The 15,857-nt window shown below is 41.0% G+C and overlaps 1 protein-coding gene across 1 annotated transcript; it reads right to left on the bottom strand.

Annotated features, from left to right (window-relative positions):
* Nucleotides 1-1,039: 1,039 nt before the first annotated feature.
* On the bottom strand, nt 1,040-7,293 carry oser1 (oxidative stress responsive serine-rich 1). The gene is made up of 4 exons (XM_034685319.1): nt 6,921-7,293; nt 4,714-4,823; nt 3,273-3,389; nt 1,040-2,343 (listed from the first exon to the last, which is right to left on the bottom strand). The coding sequence occupies exons 2-4, from the start codon at nt 4,788-4,790 to the stop codon at nt 1,455-1,457; spliced, it is 1,083 nt and encodes a 360-aa protein (XP_034541210.1). The 5' UTR covers nt 4,791-4,823; nt 6,921-7,293; the 3' UTR covers nt 1,040-1,454.
* Nucleotides 7,294-15,857: the final 8,564 nt, after the last annotated feature.

The raw sequence follows: 15,857 nt of genomic DNA, 5'->3' as shown, positions 1-15,857 counted from the left end.
TTTTCTTAAAAAATATAAAATGAGCTAAGTAAAAAACAAAAGAACCAGCAAAGGACTCTGGAAGCTGCCTTACTGAAATAAATAAATAATAATAATAATCAGAGGATCAGTGCATAAATGTACCTAAATAGATCTGAATGACAAAAATGGCCACAAATGTTGAATGGGGATGTGTTTTTTTTAACCTTGTTAGATCGCACGCAGTCATGTTGGAATAATTTTCCAGGACAATCTGTGGTTTTCCAGGACATTTTACATTTTCTTCCATTTTCCAGGTGTTTTCCAGTACTGGAAAACTGGTCAACTGTTTTCCAGGTTTTCCAGTTTTTCCAGGACGCGTGGGAACCCTGCTCTGACCCAGCATACTGCAGAATTGATCGAACTAAACAGACATGCTACCTTCAAACGCAGTATGTAGTAGGCAGTACCTACTGCCTATTACGTTCGTAGGCAATATGGAGCAGGCGTTTTCGAAAACAGCCCAAGTTTGGATGAGTTTCGCATTTCCAATATGACTCTCGCCGACAAAACAGCGCTCAGGAACAAAGGATTGACGTCATGGATACTACATCCTTTATTTATACAGTCTGTTTCCGAACCCATCCACTGTCCTCTCCTTTATAAAATAATAAAGATGAAAAACCTGTTTAAAACTAACTTTACTGTCAAAGAAAACCAAGTTTAAAGAAAGTGAGATTTTAATATTTTTTCAGAGTCAAAGTTGGAAGTTAATTTAAAAAAAACAACATAATAAACGATATAAGGATTAACGTACATGTGCCAGGCCCTGCATTTCACTAAATATAAAAATATCTCATAGGACGTTAAAAGATTTCATCAAACATAAACATTTGCTTGAATGAAAAATAATATTTAAAAAGTTTAACTATGTAAGTTAAACACAATGCAAAAACATCCTCGTCCCAAAAAACTAATGAAGTGAAACATTTTCTAACTTCATGTCCAACCATAAAAGTACTTCAAATGATCATCAAGTATGACAGCTGTTAGTCTGACACCATGGAGACTGAAGACAACATTTGCTCAGTTTTCTCTTTATTGAGTGAAATTAAATCCAGACACAAACGCTCGGCTTTACATGTTTGCATATATTCCTGTTTAAATGTCCTTCTGCAAAGGCTGCACCAAGAGCTTTGGCAACTTCATCTGTAAACTGGAAATGAAAATTTAAACGCAGCACAAAAAAGGGGAGAGGGTCAAAGGTCAGAACTGACGAGAAAACGCTGGTGTGACTGGTTTCTGTCAGCTCTGGTGAAAGGAGGGAAAGCTCAAACAGAGGGCGGGAAAACGGGTTCAAATCAGATAATGTTGTTTATTTAAATTACAACTTTCATGCCTGATCTGTTCTAACCACTACTGACATTCCTCAGAGGCCACCTGCTCCCCAACAACACAAAAATCTCTTTGCTTCTTATATTAGAATAATTATTACTTTAAGTGTACATCATCTCGGCCATGTGTGACATCTTCTTGGGGATGTAGAGATAATACTCCATGTAGCCAGAAAGGTCCTCTATCGTGATGTCGTCCACATAGCCGCGTGCCTGCTCCGAACACGAGCGAGGGGAGCCCGATGAAGACAACGATGAAGGTGAGGAACCTACGGCAGCGTTACTGTTGGTGCTGAGAGTTCTGGCCGGGTCCGCGTGGCTCCTCTCGCACTCAGAGATGACGTTTCGGAGCCCGGTGAAGGAGTACACCTCGACGCCGGCCCAGCCTGGTTGATTGGACCGACACTGGCACTGAGGTTCAGCCCCCTGCGCGCTCTCCTCCGGGGACTCTGTGCTTTTCTTCCAGGCGCAGGAGCAGGGGACAAGGGGGCTGTCTGCGGAGCCACTGCTGTGGAGCTCGGATAAAGCTCTGAAGTCAGCTGCTTCTGCCGGTCTGGATTTTGCTCCAGACTCCGCTCCATCACAGACACTTTTCTCCGGGCCGCTCTCCTCGCTCGACTCTGCAGAACTCGCTCCTTCCTGCCCTGAAGACGTCGCCAAAGAAGAAACAACAGCTGGGATTTCTGGGGTCTCAAAACCAGCACGGGATCCAAAAACCAGAGGGGAGATGTGGCCAGGGGTGCCCGAAGAGTTGATCTCTTTCTGGGCAGGGACAGAAACAGAGGAGGCGGTTCCTCCGTCGGCTGCGGGTCGTGGCTCTGCGGGTTCAGGGACCGCAAGGCGATGGTGTTTCAGGCAGCCACTAGGTGGCGACAGTGCAGAGGCTGCGGTGGAGCTGCAGTAGGTGAACTTGGGAGGCTGCAGGATCGGGGACTTGGACCTCCGACGACGCTGAGTTCTTGATGCTCCTCGAGAAGATTTCCTCATGCAGCTAAAGACAGACGGAGGGAGGAAGAGGAGAAACATTAAACGTTATGTTGTGTGTTCAGTTCAAACATCCAAAGACTCTGACCGATGAAGACGTCTGTCCAGTTTTGAGATCAGGGAGGAAAGAGGGGGAGCTGGGTCGGCATATTTTTTGTCATCTTCTGCTTTCTTTGATCACAGATCTCAGCACGTTTGCGTGAGCTGATCAAATTTCTCATCAATAAGAAGTAGAATGTATTTTCTTGGATTTAATTGATTTAATTGATTTATTTATTTTGTTCAGCCTAGCCTCAGCCTCTCTGCAACTTAATGTGATCTGTGAAGTCTTCACCAACAATTCAACAAATTGGAGGCAGCAGAGGAGGCAACTCTGGTTAACCTGCAGTAACCTCCTCTTGAACAAGTCGGGGACCAAACTCCAGAAGATGAAGGCAGCTCCTCTTTTTAATCAGCTTCCCCCTACACGTATGTTGACATTAGTGTTTGGGGCAGAGTTTCTTAAAATCAGCTGAATCATCATGATAAAGTTGATCTGTTCTGAGAGCATATCCACTGTCTCCCACTATCCCTCTCTCACACAGTCTCAGCAGAAGTGTGTCTAACATGAGTCTGGTCCTGCTGGAGGTTTCTGCCTGTTAAAGGAAGTTTGTCCTTGCCTACGTAACTTGCTAAATGCTGAAAGTGCTCTACTCATGGTGAATTAAGATGAGATCAGACTGAGTCCTGTCGGTAAGATGGGACTGGATCTTATCCTGACTTGATTTTGGGTCTTTGTTAATAATAGAACATAGAGTACGGCCTAGACCTGCTCTTTTTGGAAAGATAACGTTTGTTGTGATTTGGTGCTATATAAATAAAGATTGATTCATTCAACAAAGGAAAATGTCTAACTCAAGTTAAAGACTCAGTGACGAAGCAGGTACCAGGACTCACCCGTGCCAGTTGTCCTTGGGGCAGCTCAGTTTAGGTTTTGCTCCACTGGAGTCCAGACCGGCTCGAGATGCTGCTCTGGGATTTAACGCCTCGGAAACACTCACAGCTCCAGGTAGACTGAAAGATAAAAGTAAAACAGTTTCACTTTAAGGTCGTTGGATAAATCTGTAAAAAACACAAGCATGGTTTATAAGAGGTGACTTTATATATTCACACACGCACGCACGCAGCACGCACGCACACACAGCAGCGAGTCTCACACCTCTGTTTCTATCTTCCTGTTTGTGTCTGATGTTTGACTAAATGAATCATCAGCTTGTTTCTAAAGACGCTGAATTAACCCGCTGATGTTTTATATCTTTCACTCGATGTTACGTCATCACAAGAGTTGACCTGCTTGTGGTAGGCTTGGGTACCGAAAACCAGTTCCAATTTTGAACCGGCTCCAAATGTATCAGACTCAAGGATTCGATAAGGAACATGATTTTCAGTTCTGCCTTTCTGTTCCAAACAGTGACTTAAATCTTTCAGGATTAAACCTCGGTGAGAATGTGACTGTCCAAAGACAGTTTCTCTCACCTGCCAGGACCTGCTGTGTTGGCATTACTTCATTTGTGACGCAGCACGTCAAAAAAAGGGGGGGAGTAGAGGGTCACGGTGGATCCAAAGTTTGGATAAGCTTCATTAAAGATGATACCAAGAGAATCTGAATCTCTGTCTTCGATGTGCTGCGGTCTCATGTTCATAAAAACACCCCTCCCCCCGCAGCTGTAGTGACATCAGGTACACAACACAGCTGATCTCACCTTCACATTTATAATGAACTAAACGAAGCTCATCTACAAATATTTCAAATATGTTTTTGTTAGTTAACAGAGCTCCCCACGGTCCCCGGGTCCTATTAGGGGTCCCTGTCGTGCAGAAACTCTGTTCACTTTCGAGATGAACGAGGAGAAAGAGGAAGATAGTCTCTGCAGTGGAAGATTTGTGGTGATGGGATATGTCTGTCTGTTAAGCCACCAGCGTTAAGGTATGCAAAATGCATTATGTGTGCTGACATTAGTTAATATTCTAATGTGTCTTTGTTTTCTTTTTCTTTCATTTATTTCAATAATTATGGTTTGAAAATGCCCATGATCTTTCCTGATAAGAGAGAGAAATGTTTAATGAAGGAAGAAAGAATAATCCACGTCACAGTTGACGGTACCCAACCCTTCTCCTCTGGACGAGACTTGTTAATGATGCATGAAAGAAGTCATATCACCTCCGTACCTTCACATCAGCTCACCCCGACTCCTTGATCAAATTTTACTAGTGGACTATTAACCAACCGCTGCTGTGATCTGTGGCTCTGCAGAATATCTCAGCAGTAACTCCTTTCACTGAGAGTCACTGAGAGGGGAGAACAGAGTTTATCATATCTGTAAAGACTGTTTCTTACCTCTCAGCGTCGACCCTCAGCTTCTTGAATGCCGTCTGCAGAGTGTCCTCCTCGCAGTCCTTCCCTCCTGCCTCCATGGTGGGAGGAGGCCGCTCTGACCAGCCACCCAGCTGACGTGAAGAAACACAACAAATCATCATCATCAAGGTAACAGCATCATGAAGCAGTAAGCTAACAAACAGATTTAGCTTGGCAGGTTATATGAAACGTATTATCTGACAGTGAGTCGACGCTGTGAACAGGAAACCTTGTTAGGGGCAGACGTCACGTATCAGTATTTAAGTATAAGTCAAGTGAAAAAAGCCAATAGGCTTCCAGTTCTCTACATCATGGTAGTTTTCTTTGATGAGGTCAGCAGAGGTCAGAAGGATGGGGGAAAGTTGGTGTAAATAAAGCTGGAACATCAGAAATATAGTGATTTTTATCGTCATGTGATATAAAATCCTTCAGCAGCTGACGTGGCTTCAACCTGTTCGCAGCATCCAGCTCTGTGGGACTAGACAGATTATTTGGGATCCATAGGGATGTGATGGTATCACCAACTCTGCAATATCACGAGAACTCAAGTGTCCTGAGGCCGTTGTGGACCTGTGACGGTGCATTTCAGTTCCTAACAGACACATAAATCTTTCAGGATTAAAACTCAGAGAGAATTTTACATTCAATAGAAAGCTTTTCTTATGTGCCAGGATGTAACATTACATCACGTGATGCAGAACGTCCACAAAGTCCTGGACTTCAATGAACGAGTGAAAGTGTGGCTAAGCTTCAATAAAAAGGATACAGACACAGTAATGCGGTCAGCGCGTCAGCTAAGACATTTATTTAGGGGATGCTCTGCCTTCGATGCGCTGGGGTCTCCCCGGCCACAGCTGTAGTAATGTGTTGTCAGTCTCACGTATGAAAACACAGCTGAGCTCATGTTCACATGAATCCAAAGGTAAACAAATCAAGTCTGCAGATATTTATACGTAGAGCTCCCCTCCACCCAGGTCCTATGACTGAAGGCAGACTACGTTTTGTTTTTGTAATCATCATTATTATTTTACTCTTCAACAATAATGGAATCAGAATCAGGAGTTGATCACATTGAAACATTACCAAACCCTGTATGGAGATGCTATCATAATGTGAGATTTCACCATTATCACTATTATGCCGTCAACAGCCTCTTCCTAATCTTCGGGGACTTCAACAATTTATTTTCTACATAGCTTATTCTGTCTTCTGTACATACTTTTCTTATCATTATTTTCATTGTACTTGTATTTATATCTTATTAAATACTTCTTCTATTAATATTATTTGATACTCTTAATTATTGTGTACAGGAGCAGCTTTAATGACTGAATTTCCCCCCGGGATGAAAAGAGTATTTCTAATCTAATCTAATCAAAGTCGTTGTACTTGTGAAAGCTTTTTGTTGCTATCCATGTATCCGTTTGAAATTTTCTCCCTGTTTCCCACTCTACCCAAACATACAAAAATTCACTGTCCAACCTGAAGAAGTGTGTTGAGCTACGTAACATTTGTTTCAATCAAGATGAACATTTCAAAATAAGTTGTCTGTGCTTGGAGTAACTTAGTTGCTGTTTTTATTCCATGATATAGTTTTTAGAGATTTCAAGTAATGGTTTCTAGATAAACATGATGCAACAGAATATACTCCTATGTTTTCTTGACTACAAATAATCTGACAGAGCAACTTTCACTTGTATTGGAGTAATATTTGACATGGAGGATCTATACTTTGACTGAAGTAATGAACCACTGTATATAATGATTGGTGTTTGATGATGTTTCACTTAGCAATACGCCGTTGTTGAGTCTAGCCTGCCTTACCCAAAGAATAAGAAGATGTTTCACTATATATCTAATTCTGTTGATCGGGCATCACGTGAGTAATGAGCTGCTGCTCGAGGAGCAAAATAAACCTCATGTTGTGTTTTAAATTAAAGTTCATTTAGTGACGTTGACCCTTAGAAACTGGTCTACATGTTTTAAGGTAATTCTACCCTTACATCTCTCGTAAATACACCATGTATAGTCTGCCTGTGAACACCTGCCTGTAAACACTGGGTTCATAAACACTCACACCCTGCTGGATAACACGAGCAGCTACTTTAACAGCTCACTGGTCACAGGACGTGGAATTAAAGGGCTGTGAACAGAATCATGTTAAAAGCACACAAATAAGGGATACTCACGGTTTAGGATATCCTGGTCGCAGTGGAGAGAGATACTCGGCGCATAAAGGTTGTTTCCTCTCAGCAGACCCGTGTTTGTTGACTAGCCAGCTAAGCTAGCGAGAGGCTAATGGTGCTAACAGGCTAGCTCCGTGTCTCCGTGAAAACACGACCTGCGCCTTATTTACAGGCTACACGTGGATCACATGACATGTTCCTAAAAATCACTCACTTCTGAGTATTCTATATAATTAACTCGATGGATGAACAGACTTTAATGTCGTGTATAATCTTTCCTCCCCCTTGTTTACAGACAGGCGCAGTGACTCTGCAACAACGCGCAGCCCCGCTGACGTAACCAGCTCACTAACGTCATCCGGTGCTGTTTGTGCTCTACTACCAGGGGCGTGCACTTATGGGGTCCGGGGAAATATGGGCCCCTCTTTACATGTTTTAAGGGGATATTTCAGGTTTTTTTAGAGTGGGGTCGTATGAGTTACATTACACTATTGCTCCTGCAAGCCACAATGATTGCCAGTGAGCTCTTTCCCTTTAATGAGAAAACTCCCAGATGACCGGCAGGCAAGCTAGGCTACAATTCTCTGCAGATGGGGACACCTCTTTCACGTAATTTCCCTAAAGTTAAGAAAATATGGTCCAGGCACTCATCACGGTGCGATTGCATGCTCTACTAGAAAAAATTGCAGCTCTTGACTTTTCCCCCCAGAAACCCCCTTTGTTTTGGCACTATTTCGGACGCACTTTGCAGACCTGTGTTCTTCCGCTGCACGAGCACGGATACACGCCTATCAGCTGTTTGGATCTGCCTGCACTACAAACTGCAAAAATGTGTGATTCTGACAGCAACGATGGCATGCTGTTTACTGTGGACACAAGAGGATACCTCTATGAACCAGAGTTTACAGAGAACGAACTCCAGATGCAGACCCAACATACCGAAGAAGAGAGGGGAGAAAGTTCTGTGCTAACCTGTGAGCAGCAGAGACAGGGTTCCCACGTGTCCTGGAAAACCTGGAAAACCTGAAAATCAGTTGACCAGTTTTCCAGTACTGGAAAACACCTGGAAAATGGGAGAAAAAGTAAAATGTCCTGGAAAATCACATATAGTCCTGGAAAATGATTCCAACATGGCTGCGTTTGACCTGACCCTATTAACAAAACACATCCCCATTCATTGAAAGTTGAGTGCACGCTGTGCTGGAAAAGACAGCCACACTGCGCAACTTTTTTCACATATTTTCTCCTTCACTTCATAATCATGCATTCACAGAAATCGGGGGTATATTGTTTATGCTTTATGGTACATTTGGCTCAATTGCCGTACTCTAGCTCAGTTGTTCTCAAAGTGGGGTCCTGGGACCCCTGGGGGTCTGCGAACCATAGCGTGGAGGTCCGTGAAATAATTTGAATACATTTCTAATAAATTATAAAATTGTGCTGTGTCATTACAAAACAGCATATACACCATTGTTATGACACCATTTGGTGGCTCGAAGGGATATGTGAGTTTTGCTGCTGTTTATTTTCTGAAAGCGTTTAAGATCAATTACTTGAAAAGTATAAATGCTGTCATGTTGAGTCCACATAATGAAATGACCCTCTGTTTTAAAGTATACAAGTGTTTTTTACTTGATTCAAGTTGAAGTGTTATCTGTTTATCACTATAGTACAGGTCTGAAGTATTTACATTGATACGTTTTACAATACAAATAGTTCCAAGGGCAACTAAGAGTGCAAATGGTAGTAAGCATGTGCTTTAGTGATGGGAAGTTGGGCTCTTTTCAGAGAGCCGGCTCTTTCGACTCTCAAACGGCTCTTGATCTTTTGTTGCCGTATATTTTTTACCTTAATTTTGCAAAAAATAATAGTTTGTGTTGAAAACCCTTTACGTACAGTGTTTTTATGAGAAGCCTTATAATTGCCCAATTGTGTGCATTTATTCTGTTACAAAACCATTCTCACCCTGATCCAAGGGTTAGGATTAGGGTTAGGATTAGGGTTATGATTAGGGTTAGGGTTAGGATTAGGGTTAGGATTAGGGTTAGGGTTAGGATTAGGGTTATGATTAGGGTTAGGGTTAGGGTTAGGATTAGGGTTAGGCTTAGGGTTAGGGTTAGGGTTAGGGTTAGGATTAGGGTTATGATTAGGGTTAGGATTAGGGTTATGATTAGGGTTAGGGTTAGGGTTAGGATTAGGGTTAGGCTTAGGGTTAGGGTTAGGGTTAGGGTTAGGATTAGGGTTATGATTAGGGTTAGGCTTAGGGTTAGGGTTAGGGTTAGGGTTAGGGTTAGGGTTAGGATTAGGGTTAGGGTTAGGGTTAGGGTTAGGATTAGGGTTAGGTTTAGGGTTAGGGTTAGGATTAGGGTTAGGGTTAGGGTTAGGGTTAGGATTAGGGTTAGGGTTAGGATTAGGGTTAGGATTAGGGTTAGGGTTAGGATTAGGGTTAGGATTAGGGTTAGGGTTAGGATTAGGGTTAGGGTTAGGGTTAGGATTAGGGTTAGGGTTAGGGTTAGGATTAGGGTTAGGATTAGGGTAAGGGGTTAGGATTAGGGTTAGGATTAGGGTTAGGGTTAGGATTAGGGTTAGGGTTAGGATTAGGATTAGGGTTAGGGTTAGGGTTAGGATTAGGGTTATGATTAGGGTTAGGGTTAGGATTAGGGTTAGGATTAGGGTTAGGTTTAGGATTAGGGTTATGATTAGGGTTAGGGTTAGGGTGAGGATTAGGGTTAGGTTTAGGGTTAGGGTTAGGGTTAGGATTAGGGTTAGGGTTAGGATTAGGGTTAGGGTTAGGGTTATGATTAGGGTTAGGATTAGGGTTAGGGTTAGGATTAGGGTTAGGGTTAGGGTTAGGATTAGGGTTAGGGTTAGGATTAGGGTTAGGGTTAGGGTTAGGATTGTGATTAGGGTTAGGGTTTTGATTAGGGTTAGGGTTACGATTAGGGTTAGGATTAGGGTTAGGGTTAGGGTTAGGATTAGGATTAGGGTTAGGGTTAGGATTAGGGTTAGGGTTAGGGTTATGATTAGGGTTAGGATTAGGGTTAGGGTTGGGATTAGGGTTAGGGTTAGGATTAGGGTTAGGGTTAGGATTAGGGTTAGGGTTGGGATTAGGGTTAGGTTTAGAACCAGATCTAAATTTAAGCATACAGAACTAGAACCAAACTCATGCAAACAGAACCAGAATCAAACTCAACCAGAACCAAACCAGAACCAAACCAGAACCAAACCAGAACCAAACCAGAACCAAACCAGAACCAAACCAGAACCAAACTCAACCAAAACCAAACCAGAACCAAACCAGAACCAAACCAGAACCGAACCAGAACCGAACCAGAAACGTACCAGAACTGAACCAGAACCGAACAGAACCGAACCAGAACCGAACCAGAACCGAACCAGAACCGAACCGGACCAGAACCGAACCAGAACCATAACAGAACCGAACCATCCTTGAACCAGAACCGAACCAGACCCGAACCAGAACAGAACCGGAACCGAATCGGAACCGAACCGAACCAGAACCGAATCAGAACCGAACCAGAACCGTCCCAGAACTGAAGCAGAACCGAACCAGAACCGAACCAGAACCGAACCAGAACCGAACCAGAACCAAACTCAAGCAAACAGAACCAGAACCAACTTAGGTAAACCGAACCAGAACCAAACTCAAGCAAACAGAACCAGAACCAAACTCAGGTAAACCGAACCAGAACCAAACTCAAGCAAACAGAACCAGAACCAACTCAGGTAAACCAAACCAGAACCAAACTCAAGCAAACAGAACCAGAACCAAACTCAAGCAAACATTTTTAATGTCCTCAGGTTGGCATCGAGAAAAATCAGAGTATTTGCCCGGTCTTCAAGAAGACTCTCTCTGAAGGAAAAGCCAGGATACACAGCCTCCCCTCCACCACCTGTATCCTATATTCTCACATATGATTGGCCACATGGCCGCCATGCTGACCAATCAAAACAAAGTTCTGCTGTGAGCAGAGCTGGGGCTGAGCACTGAGAGAGCTAAGGAGGGAAAGGAAAAAACTGGGAGCCGTCTCTCTCTCTTGATGCGAGCTCTTCTGATTCACTATAAAGCATCGGCTCTCAGAGCCGCAGCTTTTGATCATGACACATCACTACTGTGCTTAATCTGTGTTACAATTATGAGGGGGCCATGGACAATTTTCTCACCTGTAAGGGGTCCCTGGCTATTCTATTATCAATTTGCCATCATTTTTAAGTATGTAAGAGATGATTTAATTGATAGCCATAGACTACATATCTTTCAATGTAGACTTCCACTGAGAGGAACATATTAGACTATTTAGGAACTAAATTAGGAACTAAATTTAGATGGTCATACCAGCTTGATCATCAATGAAAATGTCCTGGAAAATGATCTCTGGAAAAGAGTGGGAACCCTGAGAGATCCCACGTTACCTGGTGGTGCCGGTGTGTAAACTGTGAGCCCATGCCAACGAACCCAGAGAGCTTCTGCTGTCGGGAGAGGGATTTAGTGACAACAATACTTCAGGACCTTTCTGAATCAGAGGATACCACTTACGGCTCCAGTCTGCATCACTCGTCATCCAGGGTTCCCTGCCTTACAGGAGGTTTGCTTGTTTGAACAGCCGGGATAAAGACAAGTACGTACCATCTTTTAAATTTGCAGAAAACTGAGTTTAATTAACTCTAAAGACTGATACCGCTACTTGATCCTGCTACCTGCTTGTTGATCCAAACAGCTGATCAGTGTGTATCGGTGCTCATGCAGCGGAAGAACACAGGTCTGCGAGGTGCGTCCGGGAATAGCGCCAAACAAAGGGGGTTTCTGATGACAAACTGAATAGCTCACATTTTTTCTAGTAGAGCATGCAATCGTACCGTGATGAGTGCCTGGACCATATTTTCTTAACTTTAGCGAAATTATGTGAAAGAGGTGTCCCCGTCCACAGAGAATTGTAGCCTAGCTTGCCTGCTGGTCATCTGGGAGTTTTCTCATTAAAGGGGAAGAGCTCACTGGCAATCATTGTGGCTTGCAGGAGCAAAAGTGCAATGTAACTAATACGACCCCTCTTAAAAAAAACTGAAATATCCCTTTAAGTGGGAAAAAATAACAGCATAATAACCCACCACAAAAATATACAAACAATAACATGCTATAAACCTCAAAGATAGATACTATATACCTCTTAAATTATTCATGGCTCCTTTGAGTGTTATGTAACGTCCATGAAAGGATTCAAGCTCAAGGTAGTGCACCATGGGTAATGTATTTCAGGTTCTGTTACGAATTGCCAGGAGAAACTGTAATATCGAGAGGACAAGAAAGTGTACTGGCAGCTGGTAAGAGGTCCCAGTACAGTAGGGGTTACATTTAGAAGTGCAGGTACTTTATACTGGAGCTAAACCCCTGAACTTTGGTCAGCAATTTGTCTGACATAGGCAGTCCTTCTGTCATAATCAACTACCATCAGGTTTGGTTTTCTTTGCATTTAGATGTAGGATGTTTTCTTTTGTTGGTACTTTGAAATGTAGAAAATACTTGATAGATCCATGTCACAAGACACGTTAGAGGAATCAATCCTATCGTTTAGTTGTCAAAAAAGCATTCAGTGGCTATGTTTGGGTACGTAAACTTTGCCAAGTTTTAAATTCTAAATTATAACTTTTCCAAATCTTGTTAAATTCAAAAAGATATAGCTGATAAGATTTATATAACAGATTTTAATTTTAAGTTTTTTTCCATGCACATTTCTTAGTTTTTGTTTTTGTTAGTGTCAGTGTAAGTTTTTTTTTTTTTTTTTGGTAATATGGGTTACCTGTCAGGGGAGAGACTGAAACAGGCCAGAAAAACTATAATGAGATAAGATAAGATAAAATAGACCTTATTGATTGGGGAAATTTTGGGATGTCTCAGTCTGCTGCTGAAGGAGCTGCTCAGGAACCACACCGTCTCATGCGGGGGGTGAGAGGGATTGTCCATGATGGATGTCAGCTTGGCTAACATCCTAATGTAATACAAACTAGAGCTTTCAGCCTTTATACTGTAGCCATGATGCAATTGAGCTCATAATTTGACTCTTTATTATTGTTTTTAGATCGTGTGACATTTTATACGGGGAGGCCCTGAAGTCCCAAGTAGTACAATTTTTTATATTCTGCACACAAGATGATTAACTTGTTCCCGAAAGATAATTATTTTGTGTGCAATAATAATAATAATAATGCTATTATTTTTGAATGGTTTTACATAAGGAGGAGAAGGAGGCAAGGATGGAGTGCTGGTACTGAGGTGCAAGCTAAAAAAGACGACATCGACCTGTCCTTCCACCCACCGTTATGGGAAATGTAAGATCTACTGTATCTACGATAAGGTGGACGAGCTAACCCAGCACCAGAGGGAATACTGGCAGAGTAGCATCATGCTAACAGAGCTAACACCGGACACGAAGGCCACATTGGAAGGATTTCACCTGCTGTGGGCGGACAGGATACAGGAGAGCAAGACTGAAATAACTGGTGAAGAAGGCCAGCTCAGTCCTGGACCCTGTGGATGTGGTGGCTGACAGGAGAATTATGGCCAAGCTGTCGTCTCTGATGGACATGTTTTTTTCTATACTGCATATATTCTTGTTGAAATTCTTGTACTCTACACCTTCTAGTTTGCTGCTGTAACTCCATGAATTTCCCTGTTGTGGGATGAATAAAGGAGTATCTTATCTTCTTGTCTTACCTTATCTTATCTTATCTAATAAAAAAAGATAAACATCCACAACTATTCGTAAAAGACTAACTATAAAATAATTCTGTCAGTCATTTTGCACGTGTGGTATAAAAGAAACTGGCAAAAACAAAAACTAAGACATTTTCTTCATAATTAGAAGAGTGGTTGAAGAAATGTAGCAAATGGTCACGGCCGGGAATCGAACTGGCGACTTCTGCGACGAGGATTGTGGCCTGTGTATGTGGGGCGCATGGACCATTGGGCCACCAGTGCCCCCCCCCCCCCCCCCCCTACCTTTACATTTCCACATGACTCCAGAGTGGAATCAGCTTCATTTTTAAATATCATACATGAGTGTGTTTGACTTAGCTTTCAGGCCAAGGAAGTGAGCACTGAATGGGAACCACAATATTACGTCAGTGTTATATAACAGACGACCCTGTTCTGTGGAGAATAAAGCTTGGCATAGAAAATCAGATCCATATGAGAACTTCTCTCCTCTCAGAGGAACATGAACCAGCAGAGCAGCACAGAAAATGTTGCTTCAAGACCATCCAGTGGTGGATAATAACCTCATAAGTAAAGTCAATAAAGTCATAAGTAAGTAAAAAGAAGAGCATTCTGCTCAGGGTTGATTTGTTTGGGCTGCTGTGAGTCTTCGATGTTTAACCTTTCTGCTTACAGTGCAACAGTTTTTTAAGTGCAAACAAAGTAACCGATCAAACTCAGCAACTCCCCCTGTGCTCTGCAAAGTAAAGTTACAGTATGTTTTCCAGTTCGGAGGCTGAGGAGAGTGATGGGACTGTGGCTGCTAACTACAAAAAAACATGTTTCTCTAAACAAAAGGGTCTCACTCTGTAGAGATCCTTTCTCTAATGTTGTCAGAAACTATAAAAAATATCTGACAAAAAACACAACATTCAAGGAGACCGACTCTGATCCTTAAAAGCCCTTTGTACCTGTTACTTATTTAGAGCCTAAAGAAATATGGCTGAGGTTTACAAGACCACAATTACCCAACAGATTTTTTTTTCCCCCTTCATAATGACAGTAAGATAAAAAAAAAAAAATAGATATCAAAGCACATAGACAGCATCTTCTGTCATATATCTACAGCAATGAGGGGCAAAACATGATAATTTAAGAAAATAAAACATGCAAATTCAAGAAAATAAAGCATGAGAATTTAAGAAAATAAAAAATGACAATTCATGAAAACAACATGAAAATTTAAGAAAATAAAAAATGAGAATTTAAGAAACCAAAACATGAGAATTTAAGAAAACAACATGAGAATTTAAGGAAATAAAACATGAGAATTTAAGAAACCAAAACATGAGAATTTAAGAAAACAACATGAGAATTTAAGGAAATAAAACATGAGAATTGAAGGAAAAAAGCATGACAATTCAAGAAAATAAAGCATGACAATTCAAGAAAACAACATGACAATTCAAGAAAATAAAAAATGAGAATTTAAGAAAATAAAACATGAGAATTCAAGAAAATAAAGCATGACAATTCAAGAAAAAAACATTGAGAATTTAAGAAAATAAAAAATGAGAATTCAAGAAAACAACATGAGAATTTAAGAAAATAAAACATGAGAATTTAAGAAAAAAAGCATGAGAATTCAAGAAAACAACATGAGAATTCAAGAAAATAAAGCATGAGAATTTAAGAAAAAAAGCATGAGAATTCAAGAAAATAAAGCATGAGAATTCAAGAAAAGAACATGAGAATTCAAAAAAAAAAAAATGAGAATTTAAGAAAATAAAACATGAGAATTCAAGAAAACATTGAGAATTTAAGAAAATTTTAAAAAATGAGAATTCAAGAAAACATGAGAATTTAAGAAAATTTTAAAATATGAGAATTCAAGAAAACATGAGAATTTAAGAAAATAAAAAATGAGAATTTAAGAAAATAAAACATGAGAATTTAAGAAAATAAAAAAATGAGAATTTAAAAAAATACACATATAATTTAAGAAAATAAAGCATGAAAAATTCAAGAAATCAACATGATAATTTAAGAAAATAAAACATGAGAATGTAAGAAAATAAAGCATGAAAATTCACGAAAATAAAGCATGAGAATTCAAGAAAATAAAGCATGAGAATTCAAGAAAATAAAGCGTGAGAATTTAAGAAAAAAGCATGAGAATTCAAGAAAAGAACATGAGAATTCAAAAAAATAAAAAATGAGAATTTAAGAAA

The sequence above is a fragment of the Notolabrus celidotus genome, chromosome 1, assembly GCF_009762535.1.
Source record: "Notolabrus celidotus isolate fNotCel1 chromosome 1, fNotCel1.pri, whole genome shotgun sequence".
NCBI lineage: Eukaryota > Metazoa > Chordata > Actinopteri > Labriformes > Labridae > Notolabrus > Notolabrus celidotus.
The sequence above is the reverse complement of the archived record's forward strand: the minus strand, read 5'-3'. Positions and strand labels throughout refer to the sequence as shown.